The 25,772-nt window shown below is 40.3% G+C and overlaps 1 protein-coding gene across 3 annotated transcripts in view; it reads right to left on the bottom strand.

Annotated features, from left to right (window-relative positions):
* Window positions 1-25,772, bottom strand: part of atrnl1a (attractin-like 1a) — a 329,340-nt gene that overhangs the window by 174,128 nt on the left and 129,440 nt on the right. For all 3 annotated transcript variants that reach the window (XM_026189694.2, XM_026189696.2, XM_026189697.2), the window contains 2 exons: window positions 23,811-23,904; window positions 10,383-10,435 (listed from right to left, as the gene is read on the bottom strand). In XM_026189694.2, coding sequence (XP_026045479.2) covers window positions 10,383-10,435; window positions 23,811-23,904 — 147 coding nt within the window. The remainder of the gene's footprint in view (window positions 1-10,382; window positions 10,436-23,810; window positions 23,905-25,772) is intronic.

The following is a 25,772-nucleotide window of genomic DNA, read 5'->3' as shown; positions in this document are numbered from 1 at the left end:
CCTTTGACTAAGGTCCTGCCTTATAACTAGAGGTCCAGAGTGCTGCTGGGTAGTTTCCCTGGCTTCTGTTTCTCATACTAAAGAAGTGACAAAGCAGAAAATTGAATTTTTGTATTGGGAAAATACTAACATTTTCATAACCAAGTAGTTTTCTTTCCTATGCCTAACAAAATCAGAAGTGAAAGCAAAAAAAATTTGGACAGCAACTCAGTGCTTCCATTTGCCAATTTAAGATTGAAATAATAAAAAAAGAAAAAAACTTCTTGATTTGAAACTTGGGAGTTCTTTGTTATTTAAATAAAAAATGGAAAAGCATATAAACTGGTTTCCTTTTGCACTTTATAAACATAAAGGTTTAAATACACATCCTTTGATTATTCGCATGGCTAATACTCCCAACACTGACTCCTTAGATTCCAGTTAATCTCTCTGCTGTCAGCTGTCTGACAGCTTTTCACCATTTCTCCACATCAATAGACATCCACAGGTGGTGCAGCTGTACCAAAATTCTACTGTAAATCTGTCCGAATCTCCAACACATGGTGTGCTTCCTCTCATGTACTCTGCATGTAATTTCACATGATGGAGATGAAGCCTCTCTTATCAGCACCTTCCTTCCAATGACATTTAAAGCTAATATTGACCTCTCCCACAATTGTAGCTCCTTTCCTCAAAGTACAAGGAAATAGATGGCTTTTAAATCTGTAATTTATACACTCGCTCTCTGCATGTGTGCACAGAAAAGGCTGCGGTGTGCTTTCATGCATGCATAGCCAAGTGTGCTTGCTCTTATTCAAACAGAGCCAGCTCCATTTCATAAACAGCAGAAAAGATAAAACCACATTAATGACATAACATAATGGAGTCGAACATGCAGCACTTCAGGTGCAGCCGTGGTGATATTAAGGACCCCTGTACATACACACTAACAACACTAAAAACTTGCACATGTGCATTTCTATGCCTGACTTGCATTATATATATATATATATATATATATATATATATATAAGCATTATCCAAAGCTCTTCACACTACTGAGTAAGGGCATTGGATTGGTGCCATCTAGTGCCTTGAATCTTTAGTCTTAAAGCCAGTAGACTGGATAAAAATAGACAATCTATTAAGAGTCAAATAAAATAGCAGTTGTTTCAAAAGCAATCACAGGGGTAATATTATCCTTTTGAACACATATTTTCACATATTTACTTCTTATTTGTAGTAGAATTCACTGTAGAGCGTTTGATTTGATTTTGACATGAAGGAACTAAATAGCATTTGCTTGCTGGTCAGAGACAGCTGCAAGACTGGGACAAATCAATTGATAGTGTCTGGGGAAACAATTAAGACAACGTGGATAAATCAAAAAAATAAACCAAAAAAACTGCTGTTCCTTAAATGGCCATTTGAGGCAGACTCCAAAAGCTAGTCAGCTCCCTGGACTCCCACGTTAGAATAACCCTAACTCTGCAGAGGAATAAGCATGTTTACAACCCAGTGCAAAAATGTTTTAGAGCAGGGGTCGGCAACCCTGGGCACGCGGGCCACAGCTGGCACGTGAAGGGTTAACTGATGGCACGTCCATAGTCGGCCCGGTGACTTTTTGTTTTTATGGGCCGATGATTTTTTTATTTTGTTTTTTTTGTAACGGTATAAACAGTGAAAGGTGGCGGACTGGCCAGATGCTGGCCGATGTGTAAAAATAACTCAGTTTTTTGGTCGTGGTTATGGCGAAGCTTCCACAGAGGCCAGCAGGTGGATGAGGGAAAGGGGAGGCAGGAGGAGGAGAGACCCAAGGCGGCCGCCGGTCGGAGCTTCAGGTGAACTGAACTTCAGGTAAGAAGTTATGACCTTCAGTCTGTCTGGGTCAGATATAAACCAAGTTTAGGTGGAGTTTATTTTTGTTGTGCTGACTTTTTACCGTCAATTACAATAACTCGTACTGCGTACTAGCTAGCATGACGGAGTTTCTATACAGCTGGGTGGATGTTATGATGTTACTGATAGTGAGCATTATTTTATACATAAAGTTAGTAGAGTTGCCAACCATCCCGTAAAAATGGAATCATCCCGTATTCAGAGAAAATATTACGCGTTTCGTATTGAGCTGAAAAGGAACATGATAGGTTCGTAGCTTGAACCTATCCGCTGGAACGTTGAGGACAATATAATTACACAGCAAGCAAGACACGAAGTAGGCAAAGTTCTTCATGTTACTCATGCATGAGGGAGACCTGCCTGGAGCCAAGTGTCGTTCCACCACTTGACTTCCGTCAGACTCTCAGCCAGGCTCCCCATAGCACTCCTATTATTGTGGTGTGGTGTGTGTGTGTGTGTGTGTGTGTGTGTGTGTGTGTGAGTGAGGTCAAGATGTGACCCTGTGAAGACTCCCCAAAGGCTGGTGCCAGGAGTCTAGGGCTCCTTCTGAACAAAAGGCTCTTATACTTAAACAGATATACGTGTGTTTGCTAAACCATATATCAGCAAGAGAAGATACGACCTCTCCTAGGAGGTGTGTGATCTATGCCAGAACAATCTGTAGAGGAGTGAACGCACTCCCCTCTTTATGCTACACAGAGTTGTTACAGACCTCCTAGGATGAGACATTCTTTCAATCTACAAATGATTATACACCTCTAAGCATATATGGTTAAATATTTCTAAGCATAAATGACAATCAACAATACAAAACCTAACAGAACACAGTCCTGTACTTCAGCTAGAATGGAAAAAGACGCAAAGGTGGAGTTTTTCTGCGTCTTTACGCTGTCAGTTGCCTCTTCTGTTGCTACTTCAATCATGAAACTGATCAATGATCAGCTGATCGGCTTATCTGACACAAGTCCCGTCTCTCTTGTTTGTTTATCGCTCACTTTGTGCCAGAAAGAGGAAACCAGCGGATGTCGCGCTAAACAACAGCAGCACGTTTAAGCTTGATCAGCTGTTGTTAGAATTTATTTAATATTACTTTCTAGTATCAGCTGATGTTTGCTGGAGCCACAGCTGTAAAAGCTGCTGGTCATGATGTCGGTTTGGATATGTGGTGAGAGGGAAACATGAAGATGAAACCAGGAGATTCATGCTGAATCATCAGAGCTGAACAGGTGATGGAGAAACAGGTTTACCTTTTAGGTGACATGAATGAGTTGAACTTATGAACTGTTTCTGAGAGACAAATAACACCAGGATCCTTTTCTAAGTAGCTGACAGCTGCTAACTGTGCAGGGGCGGGTCTAGCAAAGTTTTACCAGGGGGGCAGGTAGGGCATTAACAGGGAAAGGGGGGCACAAAGAAATACTTTCTTATTCTCATTTAAAATGTCTCGCTGTTATTAAATAATTATCTGAATCTTACAACCAAAGTTTTTATCTGATGTAAAATGTATAGAAATCATACATATACCAACAAGACTGTACATCACTGTTACAACAGTGTTTGTTTTCATTCAAAGGCTTTATGGCTTCAATACCTGGTGGGCCGGTCTCTAGTCAAAATGCCCAGGCCGATTTTTTGTCCCAGTCCAGCCCTGGGCACGACACACAGTGAATTCATCTGAATAAAAAATAAATGGTCGCGCCAGCAGTGCACATCGCAAATTAGCTCGCATAGACACAGTTGTGCCGCTTCTTAATGACGACATCTTAGCTAACAACCCCAAATACCAGATTCAACTTGTAATTGGCAAAAAATAACTTAGCCTACCGGTGAGAGGGACGTTGCTAGCTGGCAGTTTTTTCAAGCGATGTTGAAATTTCCACATTCCGACACTTCAAAAGCTTCAGTAGCTGTCTGCTCAGCGCAGCATCAGCACCATGGAAATACACGGATACATCTGTACACTCAAGACAGAATTCACAATGCGTTTTTGGGACTTTCAAGTGTATGGACCAATGTTTTCTTTTCTGATCAAACCAGAAAGCTTTAATAAGCAGCTGGATTTGTCTCGCATTAACTGGCTGAGTTAATGCGACATCGAAATGCAGCTGATTGAAATAAAAACCTCGACTCTGTGGGGGTCAAAGTTTGCAGAACTACGAACACAGCTGGAATCCATAGCCGTTCATGTTCATGGACCTTGCATTTTCACCTGCTGGACATCACTACCTGACAAGTTTAACTGTCTATTTGCTGATAGCTGCCAACATCTGTGAACAAATATAATTCTATAAAGTTCTTCTATATAGTGTATAACTTAATATAAAGTGTTATTAAATTTATTGCTAATGCAATCATATGGCACATTGACTTCTGAGGAAATTTTAGATGGCACTCATCATCAGAAAGGTTGCCTACCCCTGCTTTAAAGGCACAGTGTGCAAAATATGACCACTAGATGTCAGTAGATTGCAGATTGCAGTGACCTCATTTCTGTTTTCTTACACCTCCCCATTAAAGTGTATAATCATATAGGAAAAAACATGTTTTAGTAAGCCAAGAGAGATCAGAAGCATTAAATGCAAGTCTGTACTCCATAACAGCCACAGACAGTTCTTCGCATGTCTCCATAATGCTGCTGCTGGCCGATGTGTTTCAACATATTTGAATAATCAACACTTAGCAATAAATCAAGAATAAATCGGATATTTGTCAATTAAATATTTTGTCAAGTCTAGCACTCTACAGGGAGTGCAGAATTTTTAGGCAAATGAGTATTTTGTCCACATCATTCTCTTCATGCATGTTTGTCTTACTCCAAGCTGTATAGGCTCGAAAGCCTACTACCAATTAAGCATATTAGGTGATGTGCATCTCTGTAATGAGAAGGGGTGTGGTCTAATGACATCAACACCCTATATCAGGTGTGCATAATTATTAGGCAACTTCCTTTCCTTTGGCAAAACGGGTCAAAAGAAGGACTTGACAGGCTCAGAAAAGTCAAAAATAGTGAGATATCTTGCAGAGGGATGCAGCAGTCTCAAAATTGCAAAGCTTCTGAAGTGTGATCATCGAACAATCAAGCTTTTCATTCAAAATAGTCAACAGGGTCGCAAGAAGCGTGTGGAAAAACCAAGGCGCAAAATAACTGCGCATGAACTGAGAAAAGTCAAGCGTGCAGCTGCAAAGATGCCACTTGCCACCAGTTTGGCCATATTTCAAAGCTGCAACATCACTGGAGTGCCCAAAAGCACAAGGCGTGCAATACTCAGAGACATGGCCAAGGTAAGAAAGGCTGAAAGACGACCACCACTGAACAAGACACACAAGCTGAAACATCAAGACAGGGCCAAGAAATATCTCAAGACTGGTTTTTCTAAGGTTTTATGGACTGATGAAATGAGAGGGAGTCTTGATGGGCCAGATGGATGGGCCCGTGGCTGGATTGGTAAAGGGCAGAGAGCTCCAGTCCGACTCAGACGCCAGCAAGGTGGAGGTGGAGTACTGGTTTGGGCTGGTTATCATCAAAGATGAGCTTGTGGGGCCTTTTCGGGTTGAGGATGGAGTCAAGCTCAACTCCCAGTCCTACTGCCAGTTTCTGGAAGACACCTTCTTCAAGCAGTGGTACAGGAAGAAGTCTGCATCCTTCAAGAAAAACATGATTTTCATGCAGGACAATGCTCCATCACACGCGTCCAAGTACTCCACAGCGTGGCTGGCAAGAAAGGGTATAAAAGAAGAAAAACTAATGACATGGCCTCCTTGTTCACCTGATCTGAACCCCATTGAGAACCTGTGGTCCATCATCAAATGTGAGATTTACAAGGAGGGAAAACAGTACACCTCTCTGAACAGTGTCTGGGAGGCTGTGGTTGCTGCTGCACGCAATGTTGATGGTGAACAGATCAAAACACTGACAGAATCCATGGATGGCAGGCTTTTGAGTGTCCTTGCAAAGAAAGGTGGCTATATTGGTGGATATATCTGGACTCCCCAGGAACCTACGCCAGGATCCTGTTTGTGGACTTCAGCTCTGCCTTCAACACCATCCTTCCAGACCATCTCCGAGGCAAGCTTTCCCAGATGAATGTGCCTGATCCCATCTGCCGGTGGATCACTGACTTCCTGACGAACAGGAAGCAGCATGTGAGGCTGGGAAAGAATGTCTCGGACTCCCGGACCATCAGCACCGGCTCCCCTCAGGGCTGTGTTCTTTCTCCTCTGCTCTTCTCCCTGTACACCAACTGCTGCACCTCCACCCACCAGTCTGTCAAGCTAATCAAGTTTGCAGATGACACCACCGTTATTGGGCTCATCTCGGACGGGGATGAGTCTGCCTACAGGAGGGAGGTTGAACGTCTGGTGTCCTGGTGCAGCCACAACAACCTGGTGCTGAATGCCCAGAAGACAGTGGAGATTATTGTGGACTTCAGGAAGCACACAGCCCCACTCCCCCCCATCATCCTGACTGACACCCCCATCACCTCTGTGGACTCATTCCGCTTCCTGGGTACCACCATCACCCAGGACCTGAAGTGGGAGCCCACCATCACCTCCGTCAAAGAAAGCCCAGCAGAGGATGTACTTCCTGAGGCAGCTGAAGAAATTCAACCTGCCAACACGGACGATGATGCAGTTCTACACCGCAATCATCGAGTCCATCCTCACCTCCTCCATCACCGTGTGGTACGCTGGAGCCACTATCAGGGACAAACAGAGACTGCAGCGTGTTGTGCGCTCTGCTGAGAAGGTGATTGGCTGCAGACTCCCATCTTTGCAGGACCTGTACACCTCCAGGACATTGCGGCGTGCAGCTCGGATCTCAGCTGACCCTTCTCACCCTGGACACAGTCTGTTTGACCTGCTCCCCTCAGGCAGGAGGCTCCGGTTCATTCGCACCAGAACCTCTCGCCATAAGAACAGTTTCTTCCCCTCTGCTGTTGGACACATGAACAATAACCATATGACTGTTCCCACCCCTAACACATGACCCTACGCTGTGTCACTGCATCATTCCATGTTTGGCACTGATCACCACCTGCACTCATGTATATATCTTTCAACGTAGCACTCTTAATTCTTATTCTCATGTATATATCTCATGCACATATCTTTCTACGTAGCACTTTTGATTCTTATTCCTACTTTTATTTTTTCATGTCTAATTAAGTGCTATTTATGACACTACGCTTGCACTGAAGCACCGCAGCAATTTCCTAATGTTGTAAACCTGCTCAACATTTGGCAATAAACCCCTTTCTGATTCTGATTCTGGTCGCTGATTTGTTTTTGTTTTGTTTTTGAATGTCAGAAATGTATATTTGTGAATGTGGAGATGTTATATTGGTTTCACTGGTGAAAATAAATAATTGAAATGGGTATATATTTGTTTTTTGTTAAGTTGCCTAATAATTATGCACAGTAATAGTCACCTGCACACACAGATATCCCCCTAAAATAGCTAAAACTAAAAACAAACTAAAAACTACTTCCAAAAACATTCAGCTTTGATATTAATGCATTTTTGGGGTTCATTGAGAACATGGTTGTTGTTCAATAATAAAATTATTCCTCAAAAATACAACTTGCCTAATAATTCTGCACTCCCTGTAGAGCTCTACTTCAGTTCAGGAGATGAGGGTTGAACTGAGGAGGAAGATTTTTTTTTTTTTAACCTGGTCTCATTATCTCTTTCTTTCACATCATTACTTCCTTGGATAAAGGGGACCCTTTCTTAAATAATAAACATAGGTATGATCCTTCATATCTTGAGTTTGAAGGTGCTAAGTATCTGACCAGTCTCTAGCCACATAAATAAAAAGCAATTTAGTGGAAGGAATTTGAATCACAGATTAATTCTGAAGTTCATGAGAATGCATCATTTTGTTGGAAGATGTTATCACACACTACTCAATTTATACTACATAGCCAAAAGTGTTTGCTCATCTGCCTAAAATTGTCCCAGAGGTCTTGGTATGCTCAACCATTACGTGTCCGTTTCACTGGAACTAAGAAGCTGAGCCTAACTCTTGAAGAAACAAACTCACACAACACTCTCTATCTAACTTTACATTTGGCACAGTGTAGTTAGACAAGTCCTGTTCTCCTGACAAGTACAGAACCTCAATTGGCTCATCAATCAAAAGGCTCATCAATCGCCAAATGATTCTAACTCCCGAGAACACGTCTCCACTGCTCGTCTCCAGTGGCAGCATGCGTTACAGCACTGCATCTGATGCTTTGCATTGTGCTTGGTGATGTAAAGCTTGGATGCAGCTGCTCAGCCACTGGAAGCAATTCCATGAAGCTCTCTTCACAGTGATGTTGAGCTAATCTGAAGGCCACATGAAGTTTGCAGTCTGTACTGATTAACTCTGCAGAAAGTTGGTGCCCTCTGCACACTATGCACCTCAGCATCCGCCGACCCCGCTCTGTGATTTTAAGTGACCTACCACTTTGTGGCTGATGTGCTTTTTTTCTCAATCGCTTCCACTTTGTTATAATACTGCTAACAGCTGATTGTGTTATATTTAGTAGTGAATACCACGCTGGAATTCACAGAGCATGTAATTCAATCATGTTTGTAGAAGCGGTCTGCATGCCTGGGTGCTTAACTCTTTACACCTGTGGCTATGGAAGTGATCAAAACACCTGATTTTAATAGTTTTAATTGATAAGTGAATAATTTTGCCAGTATAGAGTATATGTACAAGACGATAACTTATTTTTTCCTATTTAAAATCCTCAAAAAAGCTACTGAATGTACCTTCAAAGCAAACTGCCCTCTTTCCAGGCAAAAATAACTGCAGTGTGATCAAACTGTTTAACAATAAATAATTAATTTCCAAAATCTTAGCTGGTTTGTTTCTTTAACTGACTGTTGCCTTTCCTTGAAGGGCACAATGGTGCAAACCGCTCAGTCAAAGCATATCACGATAAAAGTTTTCCAGCAGCAAAGGTGAGAGTATGCCGCTATCCTTTCTTCAACAGACCTTGTTTTGCGATCAAAGGCATTTCTGATGTTACCAGTGCAATTGATGGCATGACTCTTCTGATTGCTGTATCCTTCAAGCCTCCCTCATTGAAACAATGATAGCCTCACTCAAACTAGAGGGTTATTGACATTGACAGGACTTGAACTTGATTGTAGTGTGTTATAATATAAGAAGCGATGATGGCAATTCATAGACTGAACGTGTGTATGTATTTATGCACAAGTGGCTGCGAGAGAGACAGAGAAGATGCAGACTGAGTGAGAATGGTTGTGTGCCACAAAACATCTGTTTTGTCTGCAGCATTCCTCCTTCGTTTGCCCTTTGAAAGGAAAACCAGCAATTTGTTGCAAATGAGATAAGTCAATGTGATCCTTGCTAGCATCTGGAAGCAGGAAAACAAAGTTGTGGAGCGGAACAAAACTTTGTTTCTTTATCCATTTCAAAAGTAGGAAAATATTTGCAACCAACTGTTACACAAAGATGGTGTTCGCGGTTTCTTTTTCAAAACTTCAATATATGAGTCCAACTACTGAGAGATGGTTATGGAATATTTCTACATTTGCCCCAGACATGCAGTAGATATGATGCTTTTGTGGTCAAGCAAATAAATAACAATAACTGGACCCTCTCTCACAATCAAAAGTGAGGCACATATTGGTGTTAAAATTGGATCTGACTCTTATTTTATGAGAAAACCTTCAGGTTCATACCATGTTTTTGCTCACGAGAGGGCAAAACAACACAGTGATGCAGTTATTTCAATACTAACATCTACCAAAAGGTTTACTACCAACTAAGAATGTCCATTTTGAGCCAAAAGTACTGGATAGACAGATATTCGCTGGAAAATATTTAACTACTCTTTGAAAATCAATCACCCCACTAGACTCTCAAATGAATGTATAGTTGTGGTAAACCTGCTACATGACATGCTAGGAAGGAAGGAAGTGTGATTCTCTGTCAGGGCCAGAAATTTGATTTGAAAATTCAATTTTAAGGGACATAACCAAAGCTTCATTTGCATTTTACCTAAATAGGGTCATGTTCATCTTCTTTTGACTGCTCTGCTCCGTTTAGAGGTCATAGTGGAGTTTATAGGCAACCTGTTTATAGCACGTCTCACTATCATCCTATAAACCTTGCCCTTCACTCTTGCTGCTGTGCTTCTGTCACAAATCACCCCTGATACTTGTCTCCACCCATTCCACCCTGTCTGCACTCTCTTTGAATAGTTGGAACCACATATTTAAATTCATCTACTTTTACTAGTCCTCGCAGCCTGTTAGACCTGTCCTCCTCTCATTTCCACATGTATTCTCTCTTGCTTCTATTCTCTCCAGTTCATACCTAATGAAAACTAACAGGGTTTGTGTCCGCTTCCTGGACGCTTTCCTTTCTTTTTGGAGACACAAAATGAAACGAAACATGCACACAGATTGACATATTAACCAAGGTAAGAATGGATGTGCGCAGGCGAGGGAGACTCAGGTGTATCGGTGGCGGGATACTTACAATAACAGGTTCCTCGAAGGGGGTTACCAAGGTAACGGTTCTCTGAGTCACATCTGCAACAACACAGAAAAAGAGACCGGTACAAAGAAAAGAATAAGTGAGACAAAGAATAATAGCATCTGCATTCAACGCAGCTTGAGTTTGCATGAAGTTTTTGTCTTAAAGTGTGTGTGTGTGTGTGTGTGTGTGTGTGTGTGTGTGTGTGTGTGTGTGTGTGTGTCTCGTCTTCTGCCAGCTTTTTGTGAGGCCAATTCCCCCGATAATTCTCTCTAATCAGCTGCGTGCTCTCTATTTCCCAGAGCCTCACAGACTCACGCATACAAGCAGGCATGCATAATTACCAAAAATAAAACCTCAAACTATAACGCTGATGAGAGAGCCAGTTTCTTCAAAAGTCTTCAATGTCTCCACATCCTAAAGAATTTCATGCACATGCACGAGAAACAGTGGGTCACCAGGTTAGATTTCTGAACAAACTGAACAAATGTGGCGGATTTGTATGCAAATAGAGGCCCAGCTCAATCCAAGTCCAAAGGAAACTGCTCAAGGTGTCCTTTTGGCTTCACTTCCATTATATAAAAAAAGCTGTTTTGGCAACCTTAACAGTAAACTGGGTCTAGACTGGGTCTAGAGAGTATTTTAAATTCAGGGAATTTAAAATAGAAAGTAGCTCGTCCACAGAAGGACTGGTAGCTCCCCTTACGATAAGGGTTCAGATCGCGCGAACAGGTGTGAAATGTGTGTGTTTAGTTAGTTTGTTTGTTTGCTTGTTTTAATCAATTTTAAATCATGCTTTTTATTTGTTTTTGTTTCTAATGTCTCTGTAAAGCACTTTGAATCACCTTGTTGTTGAATTGTGCTATACAAATAAATTTGCCTTGCCTTGCCTAAATCAGACACAAAGCCACAAACAGGGCACAAACTGTGCCTCCCTCATAAGCCGAAGAGCTAAACAGAGAACAAATCTGCACTATTAGATGCCCTGGGATGAGAACACACTGGAAATCCATACAAAAACACATCACTTGAAAAGACAACGTTGAAAAGCAACTGCTGCACTCAGATCCATAGCTGGGACAATAGCGTAGCTGTTCTCGATCACGCTTTAGAGTACCACGTCAGCTCAAACAACTGTTCGGGTTTGGCTGGGGTGGAAAACTTTGGAACAACCTTGTTTATCTTTTGTGTTTTTGCATTTAACGATTACCTAGATAAGACAGGATGTTAACTGGTCAGACAGACTGGCCAGCTACAGCCTGTAAAGTGGAATCAGTTCAGCATTATCCATTATAGAGAAAAAGAATGCTTCTGGATAAGAAAGTAAAACGTCCAGGTCAGTCAGAGTGGTTTGCGACAGGTAGCTCAAGTACATCACACTACACATAGCACATATTATCATTTTTACGGATATAAATAAAAATTATTTGAGTATCACTCAGAGAAGGTGCCCGTGGACCAATAAACTTTCACAGACAGAATGATAGCAAGTTGTGGTAATTATGGCAAATGTAAATTCTGCTACAATGGTTGTGACGGATTAGTAATGACAGATTAATCTATCAAAAACTGACCAGAGGATGAACTTCTTCAATTATAATAAATATAAAATTCACAAGACTTGTAGAAGAGCTCAGACAAAACATTAGGCAAGCAACAGACACTGACAGTGTTTTGCTATCTTTCAAGACTGATATTGAAGTAGACAGACTTTTAAAAGCACAGTGCTTTATGGTAAATACTACCTCTTTCAAATGTGACTCAAAGGTTCGATCTGTACTCTTCTAGGTCACTCAGATTGAAATTTCTGTCTTGGATTGTCTGGGCTGACTCTAATCAAGGTCCCTGAGTGGAAAGCAAAGAAGGAAACATATTCGTCATATTTTTGACAATGGCAAGAGACAAACACCCTGACATTTCACTTTTCAGACAACAGCCGCTGTCATTGTGGACGTATTTTCCAAAAAGCATTGTGACACAATAAATTGTTTATCAGGGTCTGTGTTTCACTTTTTATCTGGACTTCATTTAACATTTAGGCGGATTCACTGTGACCAAAAAGACTTTTAACATCTTTTTAAAATGCATGCATCATCTGTTGATGGGCGGTAATTGGCTGTTGCTGACATCTGTGACCTTTAGGTCCACAAAAAGTCCCTAAAAACTAAGATGAGCTCTTGCAACAAATATCTGTTAAAAAAAAAAAATCAAACATAAACAGAGAATTAATGTATGTTTTAAGTTTGTAAGTAGAAGTAATAGAAGAAAAACGTCAGAGTTACAGGTTTTATTCTGTTATCATCAGGAAATGATGTGCATACTTTTAAAGCCATTAAAGTGCCAAGATGGATGATGTGTACCTGAAGCAGCTTAGGCCACAGATAAGTAAATTATTGCCTGGCAGAACAGAACAAAAGCTACAGTTATTAAACTCCCAGTGCAGGCTCAGTGGAAAAGGAACCGTAAAAAATGTGATAAGAGCAAATATAATTGTTATTATAATGCCAAGGCTTTCAAGGCTCTTTGCATCACCGTGAGGGAGTGAAAAATCTCTTTTGTGTCAGTGGGTGAGTGGCTCTATAGGACATTCATTTGGAAGACTTTAAAATGAAAAACAATAAGGTGTTTACTGATATTGCAATGACTTGATGAATCCTGTATTTTGACCAGAGAGAGCGAGAAAGCAAACCAGCTGCTATCAAATGCAGCTTACTGACAAGCTTTGCCAAATATGGTCAATGAATCATCCAAAGAGCTCCACAGAACAATGACTGATTCATAGTGCAACAGATTAAGGAGGGAGGGTTCAACAACACAGACAGTTAGTGGGAAGAAAATAGAGCCTAAAAAGAACATTCAAGAGTACAATGGGCGAGGGGGGGCTACATGAACAAGAAGGCGAGAGCAGGTCGAGTTTACAGCTGGTCTTTATGAATTCTTCTGTAGCGCTGCAGCAGGTCACAGAGCTATGCTGGATGCTGAATATTTCATTCTTCTATAAACCCTGGCCAAGGACGTGGCCTTAAACCATAGCAGCTTCACGGAGCTTTTATCCTGAATCAGGAGTTTAGGAAAACAATAAAACAAGAAACAGCAACAAGATTCTTCTCTAATAAATTAGAGGAAAAGCCCTCTCAGACTTTAAACAGATAAACAATGGTTCCCAAGTACCCGTGAAACAGTATGGATTCAAACGATACTTTTCAAAAAGCAACTTGGTGTCAGTTGTTCCAATTAGGAGACTAGTAGAGTGGGCTGTAGATGTGCCCTGCCTATAAATAAAGACACACAAATCCCGGTTACAGCTCCGCTCATTAAAAACTGATTGGTGTGAACCATGTCTCGATCACAAAAACCTTCACAGGACCTTACAAGAAGCAATTTAAAGATGTATGAAGCTGGAAAAGACCCAAAAAGCATTTCTAAAAACTATATATTGTCTACAATTGAAGTAAATACAGGACAGCTGCAATCTTTAGGAGAAGGCATGATGTACACAATATACAATCCTTGAAAAGGTGAAGATGAAATAAAGTAACAACAAAACCTGCACCTGCAGACATTTCTATAACTTGGTAAAAATCATACTGAAAAAGAATTCTACCCAGGACACGGAAGGAAACAGAAGAAATGACTGCTTAAAAAATTAATCCATTAATTAAAACAGATGTCAAGTTTGTGAAGCACCACCTGGATGTTCCACAACACCACAATGTTCTGTATAAACAACACTCATTTGGAGAAAAAGGCATGGCACACCAATGCCAGGAACTGAGCCAAACTGAAGCATGGTGGAGGTAGCATTATGATTTGGGACCATGTTGGAAAATCAGTAAGACAACAATAAATTCATAATTTTAAGAAACAATATCAGAGCAGGAGTCCAAGACCTAATGTTAAGGACAGCCTGAGTGGTGCAACAAGATATTGACCCAAAAGTACCAAAGAAAAGCAAAAACGCGATTAGCTTTTGGGTGTAATTACCAAGTCAAGATCCAAGTTCAGTCAGATGCTTTTAGTTTTTTTATGTATATTTTTGTTTGTTTTTTTCCCTTGCAAATGCACATGTAATCAAACACAGAGCCTGAAGCAGGAAGTCTGGGTTAACCCTGATTAGGTTTCTGGATAACCAAGAAAATCTGGATTTGTTGAACCTGCTTCACAGTACCGCCCTCTGTATTATTTGTTCAAAACCACTTAAATGAGCAAGACTCTATTACATATAGACCACCAGATATGATGTGGATGGAGAAAAAAAAAAACATAAGAATCAAATACACCCCCCACCCAGTCTCTGAGACTAGAAGCCAAAGCAAAGTGGAGCACAAGGAAGGTGAAGTGCCCTTCTTAAAAGGAGAACTGAAGCTTAAGAGAGGATGAAAGAGGCTTATTAAAAAGTGTTGAATCCAGAGAAGAGACTTGGTAAATGGAGCTGCGTCATCTCAAGAGGACTCTGTGACTTTAAAAGCTTTGGAGTCGCTCCCAGCCAACTGCCACAAAGGAATGAATATAGTAAGCCTATTTCAGCACAAGGAGATTTACTGTGATAAACACAATGTCATAAATTGCCTTGGGCCTTTATCTGAAGCCAAATATGATTTTAAAAGTACTTTCACTCATTTTAATCATAGTTTTCTTCTTTTAAGCTGTGGTTATATTTCCAAATATTTTCAATTTTGCTTCTCTACCCACAACGTAGGTTAGAGATTCATTCCAACTACTTACAATAGCTGCTCTGAAGAATATGTTAGCTGGTACAAGAAGCATGAACCTGCCCTACTCTGCCTTCTTACAAAATTTACTCTTGGATTTAACCACCGTTATTTCATGATGTGGCACTGTGTTCACTCTGCACTCACTTTTATCAAACAAATGCTCTGCAAGGCCGGACACAGCGGAGGCCAAAATGGAGAGAGCTTTCCTTTTAGACGAGGCTGTTTTGTGCCGTTCTCGCCTCACAAAATAAAGTTGTGAGTGACTGGTCCTTTAATACTGAAAGCACTTTTGTCCTATTTTTTTGTATTTTCAATTCAAGCAGAACATTTCTGCAGCAAAGTGGAAAAAAATGGTCATGTATGTTTTTGAAAAAACACAAATGCAAACAGATTTTATGGTTTTGTGAGCGAGTTTGGGTTAATTTTAATTAGCGGTGTTGTCATTCTGGGTGCAGTTCCGAGTTAGTTACGAACAGAAATCATGCAATTAAATTAGTCATTAATCTAATTGTTGATCAAAAAAAAAAGGGGCACCTATAAAAATAGTATTTTCAAAACATATATTCTGTTGCTCTGGATCTTTTTGCAGCGCAGGAATATCGTCTTTTGGGACAAATTCAAGTGCGACCCCAATTATAGATAGGATGGCTTTGAAGTAGCTGTCTCTACTTGTAGGGTGCATTTGGTGATATGAGCTCAGATTTTTAACGTTGTTTCTTCTAAAAAGTTTGTCACCAGCAGCATATGCACAGAAACATCTCTTGTGGAGGACTTTCCTGCTTCATCTCCTCTATTCAAAACATGAATACTACTTTCATATATTTAAAAAAAAAGTTATATTATTACATTTGTAAAAAGGGGAAGGATTGTTGCTAATAATCTTGAATAAAAAAAATACACAGTCTCCAAAAGTTGATTTTGTTCTTCTGGACGTAGCGTTTTCAGTGGGAGAAACGCTTCGTCACTCATCCAAGTGACTTCTTCAGTCTCAGCTGACTGCAGGTTTCCCCAATCTTATAAACAATCTTATAAACATTACACACTTAGCAAATTTGCTGAAGCAGCAATCAATAATGATTTTTTTAAACATGCATATATACTGAATGTTGTAACTCTTACACGCAAGAAGTTGAAAGACTTGCAAGAGGGTTAGTTTATGGGCAGAGGACATGTTTTTCTTTTTTCTTTTTTTTTTTTTTACTCTTCAAGGGACCATAAAGTCCTGGATGCAAAGCTCCCACAAAAAGGGGACAGACACTTAAGCTGCTTAAAACAACCGTAATGGGAACAAGATAGGGGCCACACGAGACTGGAGAGCCTCATCACTTAAAACAAATGGTGACTCAGCTACACAACACACACACACACACACACACACACACACACACACACAGCAAATGACAAGTGCTGAGCTGTGATCGCCGATCTTGTAAAACTCAGCAAAGGTAAATAAAATTAAGACGAAACATATATTATATATATTTTTTACTATAGAAAGATGTTTTTACTGCTGGGATTTCATGGGTTTAATTATGGCAGATTATTCACAGAATAAAACAAAACAAAACAAGACAAAAAAGACCACACATGGTATTAAACTTGGGCAGTGGTTCCCAAACTTTTTTTGCTAGGTCCCCCTTTGTTTTACAAGAAAAGTGCTAAACAATTAAGGAAATACAAGTAATCTGCAATAAATTACAGGTAGTAATAAAATAAACTACTAACTCTTTTATGCTACGTCCACACTTATAAGGGTATTTTTGAAAACGCAGCTGTTTCGTCCACACGTTAACGGCGTTTTGAATCACTGAAAATGGAGATTTTTTTAAAACTCCTTTTTTGGAGTTTTAAAAAAAACTATCAATACATTTTTCAAAAAAATGCCTCTGTGCAAAATGGGTTTAAAAACATAAAAAAACTGTGGGATACTGTTTGTCCGGGATTTGAACCAGGGGACAAATCGTGGCAGGATCAGCCTGATATTATTTGTATCCCGCTGTAACTTTACTGTATAAAGAGCTAACATCTCCAAAATGTCAGGAGTGGTTAGTCATTATGAGAAGTGTTTGTGAACTAAAAATCAAGAATGTGGGATTCTGTTTGTCCGTGATTTGAAGAGCCCAGGGGCCCGTTCTTCGTACCTCGCTTACTACATCCAAGATCAAATGACACATCCAAGATCAAATCATCGCGCTAACTTTGAGCTCGCTATTCCGGTTCCCCGAACACACCTGTTGTTGACGATTAGTATAGCTGGATGAAGTAATGTGAGATCACTGGGTGGCTTAACAGGGGCTATGCATCGATAGTAGAAACATTGATCGGCAACCCTTTGATTGGTCGGTGAAAATGTCGAAGGAGCGCGCTCGGTATTTTTCGGCAGCAGAGCAAGAACTCTTGATTGAGGGATTTCAGGAGTTTCAAAGTTTAATTAAAACGCAAGGGAACACTGCAAAGGCTGCAAAAGCAAGGAGAGAGGGCTGGCAGAAAGTTGCTGACAAATTAAACTCGTAAGTAATTTAATAATAATAATAATAATAATAATGGATTGGATCTATATAGCGCTTTTCAAGGCACCCAAAGCGCTTTACAATGCCACTATTCAGTCACTCTCACATTCATACACTGGTGGAGGCAGCTACAGGTGTAGCCACAGCTGCCCTGGGGCAGACTGACAGAAGCCAGGCTGCCATATCGTGCCATCGGCCCCTCTGGCCAACACCAGTAGGCGGTAGGGTAGATTTATTATATTACACTATATTATCCAATATTATATTACATTATATTACATTATGTTACATTATATCCTCTTTCACATTAGAGCCACAACAGGACCCACTAGAACATGGGAACAAGTAAAAGTGAAATATAAGAATATTCTACAGAATGGTAATATTTATCACTTATATTGCTTTTCGTCTCTTGAAAAGAGACCCTGAAATAATCTGTTTGTTTGTTCATAACAGCAACCAAGAAAAGGGCAGAGCAAAAAAAGACAGGTGGTGGTCCTGCACCCCCTCGTCAACAAGTTGGTTAAGTGAATAATACCCTCACGGGAATATCGATATCTCTCTATGAGCACACTGTCGCGCTGAGCTAAAGGATCCTGTCTATCCCGCAATATACGCGGAATTCTGAAAACTCTCTGTTAGGTTTTGTATTGCTGATTGTCATTTATGCTTAGAAATATCTACTTATATATGCTTAGAGTTTTATAATTAGTTTTAGATTGGTAGAGGTTTGATCCTTGATAGTCTGCAAACCTTGTGTGCATAGAGAGCACTCTGGGAGCATGGGAGAGGTCGTACCTTCTCTTATTGTTTTATGGTAGGATTAACGTAGCTATATCTGTCTTAGTCTAAGTGCCTTTTGGCGCACACACACACACACACACACACACACACACACACACACACACACACACACACACAGGCAAGGTACTCTTTGTTTGTATGTAGACGTCATATGTTAATGAACCTATGCATATTCATGTAACCTCAATAAAAGAGCAGTGTTACGGGAGAATGGACGAGAGCAACTGGGGTCAAGCGAAGGAACGGCGTCTGTCCGGTTCTCTCCCGTGCACGAGAAACATGAAGAACATTGCCTACTTCGTGTCTTGCTTGCTGTGTAATTATATTGTCTTCAACGTTCCAGCGAATAGGTTCAAGCTACAAACCTATCACTGTCCTTATCAATCTTGCACCTTCCGCAATGGGTGGTTTGCGTATACGGACAGGACATGGCTGCGACAGGCTTCCCAAATCCACCTTCGCTTTTATAGCCGTGGTCTCTCATCTTGATTACACGAAGTAATTTACTATTACTACTCTAAAATATGAATTACATCTGAAATAATCAAATACATGAAATAGAATGATTAATAGTACATTTCCCTTTTTTAGGAAATGACCTGTATGTATCTGTGTGAAATCAATAAAAGGATCAAGTACTGCATTATCTTTAGTTACATTGATAATATTTATTTATGGAAAAACAGTGGTAAAATATCGCTGTTGCTTTCGTATACATGAAGCGGACATACCTGCGTGGCCGCGATCTAATCCTGTTTACATAAAGTAAACCTGCTCCCGAGCAGGTTTACGCTTACGGATCTGTTGCTATGACAGCAAGTCCCGGATGAGCTTCGGGGAACCGAACGATCCAAGATCACGCAAAATCGTCAACAATCAAATCCAGCTAACTTACTTAGCGAGGTACGAAGAACAGGCCCCAGCGCTGCTCCCGATGCAGGGAAAACTAATCCTGCAGGGGAGACCAACTTCGGCACTTGTGCAGGTGAAGCCAAAGGGCAGACATGCTTCACCATATTTTCTAGTCTTTGGCTTAGAATGAAGTTGGTTTGGTAACATATTCAGCGATGCTTCATCTCCTGCTTTGCATTTGTGTGGGCGCCCCGTGCTAGCAGTGTCCAAGTGTTTTGTTTTTTCCCCCCTTTCCACACCGCGCCCTCCCTGCAATGGCTCTGCGCCCCCCTAGGGGGCAGGCCCCACACTTTGGGAAGGTCTGAACTTGGGAATAGTAAAACATGCAAATAGGCTTTCAATGAAAGGAGCCCAGTAGAGAAGGCAAATTAAAGCCAAATCAAAATGATCAAAGAATCAAACAACACGACAAGAAAGAAGAAATTATGGACTGTTCAATAGACTGCACATTAAAAGTGCTGACACAGACAATGGTTTGATTTTTAAAAGGTTATATATAAATTTACATTAAAACTGTAACCAAAACCAAATACTTTACAGCATGAATATCATTTATTGTGGAAGTACATACTGCTTGAAAATTTTTAAATCAATACCAATTGATTCATTGAGATTTTCACATTGCTGGAGTTTATAAACAGTTTCTTTTGTTCTTATACAAATTTGGTCATTTTATTGAAACTCTACTTCATTGAAATTCAAACAGGTGAATAATGAGCCTGTTACTGAGCGACTCCCTCAACATGGTCCCTCCCACAGTTGTGTTGTTTTGAGGTTGTGTAGATATGCTCTGACAGAAATCGTAATCAGTATGACTATGACTGTGTAACAGGACTATGTAGTGCTATGACAACGCACAGTGAGTGTTAGTGTTGAAAATGGAAAGTCTCCATTTCCATGTCCGAGCTAACACTCTAAGCTAAATTTTCTAAGCTAACAATCTCATGCTCTTGATAAACTAGGTACTTGTTGCTATGTAGCTTTATCTGATTTAGAGTTCAAGTTATGGCTGATTACATATTCTTTTACACAAGTGTGCACAAATAATCATTAATCAAAGATTGCTGGAATTATCTAAAATGTACAACTAATGCATGCAACTTTTTAAAGTGAAGTTTAAAATTATTGTTATTTGGAATTTGAATCTGTATTAATGTGTCAGTGAAGATCTTGTATTGGTGTGTGTCCTGACCTGATTATGTAAATGTTGGATGCAAAATTATTGCGAAGTAAATAAAGTGAAAAAAATATAAAAGACACTCTAATCCGAGACAAAGTGACAATATCTTCATGAGCACAGAGCTGTACAAATGTACAGACACAAAAGACAAAAAAAAAAAAAAAAAGAGTCCCAACGTCTCTCTGATTCTCTGCATTTATGAATGCACTCTCTCACACAGACAAATATGCATCCACGCACCTGCTGCAACCCGAGGGTGCTTGCCATCCACCCCCGGGGGGAAATTGCTTGTTCATAATCAAAACAACAAACAAATGGCCCTCTGCTTGGCACACCATTTTGGAGTGACTCAACCAAAACACCCACCGCTGTGACGGAGACACATTTACAGAGAGTAAGAGAGAAAGAGAGATGCGGCGTCAGGGCAAATCAAAGGTGAAAGCGACAGCAGCACGGTGGCTTAGTGATGCACAAGTAAACACACACAAGTGAACCTTTTCTGCTTTCAGCCCTCTGTGGAGTTTCCAACAGAATAATGAAATATCCGTGTGCACTGAAAGGAAACGTTACACGGAAAAACAAGCACAAATGCCAAATGAGCAGGTGTACTTAGGACGTATGCCCGATTCCAATTCAGCGTTTATTTAGTCCGCTTAACTGCAGCTGAGTTTTGTTCCAAATGTGCCACGTTATTAACATGATAATCAGAGTGACCCACCACATATTTAATAGCTGTTTCTATTAATAGTGGTTGACTTGATGTAGCTGAGTGATGATCGGGGTTTCCCACAGAGTCTTAGCTTGGGCAGGTTGCACATGGAAATTTGGTGATTTATTTATTTTCTTTTGACTTTTTATTCCATCTGAGACAATAATGCCAATGACTTACTAGTGGATAAACCCCTCACTCTTATTTTCAAAGTTCACTCAATGCTAACCAGCTACTGTAGCTGTGATTTCTCCTGTTTAGACTTCCCTCCAACTAAATTAACACAAGTCATTTGGTCCTACTGTACTACCTGACAGCATAAGCAAGCAGTTCCATATTTAAGCACCAGCGAAGCTAGAGTCAGAGTCTTGTCTGGGACCATTTTAAGCCTTATTTTCACTTGTTTACTTTTGTTTTTATTTATGATATAGAAATATTTGTGTTCACAAAGGCATAAACACTAGAGAGCTCCAGCTGAGATACTCTCATTAGATGAGGGATGGCAGCTACAGACACCTGACTGTCTGAGTAGCCAAAGCCCAGACAATGTGTAGTGAATATTTACTGAGTTCTTGATACAAAAACATGTCTTTTGTTTGTGCTGTAAAGATCCTCATCTGAAAATGGGAGCATATGTGGTGCTTTAACTTCCTTTTGGAGCATATACACTATAAACAGATGGATGCAGTTTACAGGTTTTAAAAGTGACAGGAACTCAAACATGACTCAAGCAAACGTCCTTTCTTCCTTTTTCATGCCATTGTTGAGCATTTTGTACATTTTAAAATTAAGAATCAGAAAGAAGAATTTTACAGGGAATGCTCATTGGCTAGCAACTTGTGATTGACAAAACACCACTTGTGACATCGAGTTTCACAACGTCACAATGGCAATGTTTAAAACACACATCTCCAAGCCTTTAAAGGGGACTTTGTAGCACAGTAGATGATGCCAAAGTGGCTACATCCACCTTTTATACTGTCAGTGTTTTGAAGCAGCCACCCTCACAGACAGTTAAGGGACTGTTTTCAAGAGTTCAGCATTTGCTTCATTTTGTAACCCTGGTGCTGTTGTTTGAAATAGGAACACAAACCTCTTCACTGTTTATCAGAAAATATCAAAGTTTGTGTTGTAAAAAATGATCCTGGCCTTCAAAAGTATTATAAAATTTATTTAGCTCTGCAGGTCCATCAAAAACAACACAATTCAACAGAAACACGTTTGAAGACAAAATGCAGTTGGGAAATATTGGCAAAAATCTGTGTCTCTCTAGGTTAAGTTTCCAAGGTCACATGGGGAGGACTGTATATGAGTACAAAATGTTCTGCACGCTGACAGCAGGAAAACACTGATTAAAGTTGACAGAAAACATGTGGAGAGTCTCTGGTAGTGTGAGGGGGCAGGTGCTTTGCCCTCAGACAAAGTCATGTTCATGTCAGGAGCAGAGCTCGGGTTCAGGATTACTTAAAGGTCATGGAGAGGTTGGCAAAAGGCCGTCAGTGGTGAGGGTCAAAGTCTAAATCAGGGTCAAAATGTCACATGCAGTAGGTATGACTCAAGATGATCAGGACCCATGTGCTAGAGTTACTTTCTAGTTTTAACTGTTTGAAGGACCGAGACTGTTTAAGTACTGACACTAGATGCAAACATTAGTGTAAATGTCAAAAGAAATATGGAAGATAACACCAATAACTAATGTGACACCCTCTTCCTCCACACATAGCTGTAAGCTTCATGCATATAGTGAGGGAAGAAAAGGTAAAGGCAACAGCTACAAGAGCATGGAGGAGAAATAATGAGGAGGAAATATCATTATATAAACCATGTTTACCACCAATCATAAAAACTCATGTTGCAAATCATTTCTCTAGATGGTTATTTGTTCTGAAAATCAAAAACAATTGCCGCAGCTCTAATGAAATGAGTTAACATACTGATGTTTTGAGTGAAGTAATTGAAAAGACTGGGCAGAGAATCTATACCTGATTATTAAAATATATAACTGGTGGCAAATTATCAAACACACTCACTTAGATGACCTCAAATAATCTGAGGTATGCTATTATACTTTAAGAATAAGGGAAAGAAATCTGTCCCAGCCGGGGTTGTCTTGTCTCATCATGCTGCATGTTGTACATGGCAGACCACACAAACACCAGAGCACTCACCAGCTCTGCTTTCTACCCTCGCCTGCTAGATTTATTGATGCAGCAGTTTTCAGTCTGTCTCCGCGGCGCATTGGTCCGCCAAGCCATTTAGGATATTGTAGTGCTGCGGCGGTGCAGTCTGGCAGTCAAGGGAAAGCATGCATACACAACCCATGCACTCTTTAAACACTATTCTAGCTTTCCAATCACCCAAAATATCAAATCCTGAATCAACCTAATTTCGGCGTAATCCAAAACGTATGCAATAATCAGCAAATTTACAATCCTGAAATGGATTCGGTGTCACGATGAAGCGTCTTTGCACATTGAAACATCAATAAGTGTTCTCTCCAGTCCGCTTCTTGTTGTCAGTATACATATATCATATATTAAAGTATTAAAGTGACTGATTAAATAAGTTTTATTTTAGTTAGATCGGGGTTGGCACACTCACAGCTGACACTGGTCTCCCTTGACGCCCTTGGTGGTACAGAAGCACTTTCCTGTGTTGACGTGGCAAACGTTGGCATGGCTGTTACACTTGCATGCTGTAAAGACAAAAAGAGAAAGAGAAGAAGCAAAGATGTGTCAAGTTTGGTTTTTGAAAACTCTTGATATCAAAGAGACATAACAGAAAACCAGCAATTTCTTGATGACAACTTGTGGAAATAATGCTGAGGTGCCCTTCAAGCAAGACATTAATCTTCATCTACTGCAATGGACCTGCTCAGCACACAGCACTGAGACATGCATACTGTATATAAACACACTAATCCTCAAACATTGTCGTTCACAATGTTCCAGATGAGTAAATGTATGCAGACAAAGTGAGTTGTAGGAGGGATAGAGGCAGAAAGAAAACAGTGTGGGGAGGAAGCAAGAAGGCAGCTAAAATGGATAAGAAAGCAGAGAAATGGCAATGAAAAAATAAAACACAGGAAAGGACAAATCACTCATCTCTTTGGAAGAAAATCAAGGCATCTTGCAGCTCTGAATCATTCCCATCATTCCCAATCATAACAGTTGTTTAGTTTCTGATTGAACTGATATCTCTTGTTTAACTAATTTCTTTTGTTTCCCTCTTCTTGGACAAAAGTGAGCTTAAGCTAATGCATTCTTCAAAGAGAACGCTCACTCAAACACGACACATTTCCCAACAGTTGCAAAGAAAGTGTTTGGTCAGGATTGTATCCATGCAATGAGAGGGTCACTGTTAAAATTATCAGGACTTTTAAAGGACGCAGAATCTTCTTGTTCCCCATGTTGTTCAAAGTTAAAGAAAGAAATGTAAATGATGTCCTCATTCTGTGGGATGTTTAATCCTGTAATTCAAACTCTAGCAGAAGAGCAGAAATAAAATAATTTGTTCAACCAATAGCTGAAAGAATATTATTCTTTCAGCTTTTCAGCTCAACCTCTTTACACATTTTTACACAGAATGAAGACAGACATTTTTTTTCCATCTTGCAGTACATTACAGGAGATTTATTCACAGCAGAAGTATGAACACGAGGAAAGACTGCCTCAGCCAAGGACTCTTTCAATGTGCATTTCTTAGAAACCCATTAGCTTCTCAAAGTCATTATGGATAACTAACATGTCTCAACCAACAAATATGAAAGTGTGTGTTACAAATGTAAGAAAAATAGTGTAATGTACCATTTGTGTTGACAGGTGTAGCACTGTCCATGTCAAAGTCAAATGTCCATATGAAGACCACTCCCGCTTCCTAATGCAAATTAAGTCATCTTGGGCATTGTTGCACTGCTTTCAGCGCTGCTGTTGTTATTTTTAGATCTTTTCCTAGAGGTCCTGTTCTGACCACTTGCACATGCGCATCTGTGATTTCACCGCATGGTTTCAAACCTGCACAGAGAGCACATATCATCGTCTGTCACACTGACCTTCATGTCAAGGATCATCACTGAGAAACCAAGAGACCAAACTGCAGTCTACAGTGGATGTGACCACTGTTACTTGTGAAATTGACCTCTCCTGCCTTAGGTGCCACCTTTTTTGTACAGCTCACTCCCATTAACAATCAGGAATACTTAAGGCCAGAGAAAGGTGAGCTGTAGTGCCAGAGAGCCGTGTTGTGTTGCAGCTAGTGAGCTGTGTGTGGTGATTGATTGCTCCTGCTCTGTGGAGAGGAGTGTGTTTTGGTACTAACCCTTTTTGACTTATTTTCAGTTTATCAACCAACACCTGAGTTTTGGTGTTTTCTTTCTTTAAAAGGTGATAGCGGCTTGTCCGTCTCTTTTAGTTTAGTTACTAATAGAAACATTAATAAAACCTGTTAATTTAACCATTTTGCCTCCTTGTCTTTTTTCCAACCTGGACATCTTTTTTTTACTTTCCCTAATCCCCTGGACCTTTTTAGGGGAACGTAGCACCCACTGTGGCCTGAAGCAAGTGT

This window comes from Astatotilapia calliptera, chromosome 13, assembly GCF_964374335.1.
Source record: "Astatotilapia calliptera chromosome 13, fAstCal68.1, whole genome shotgun sequence".
In the NCBI taxonomy this organism is placed as follows: Eukaryota; Metazoa; Chordata; class Actinopteri; order Cichliformes; family Cichlidae; genus Astatotilapia; species Astatotilapia calliptera.
This window is presented reverse-complemented; position numbering and strand designations above follow the sequence as displayed.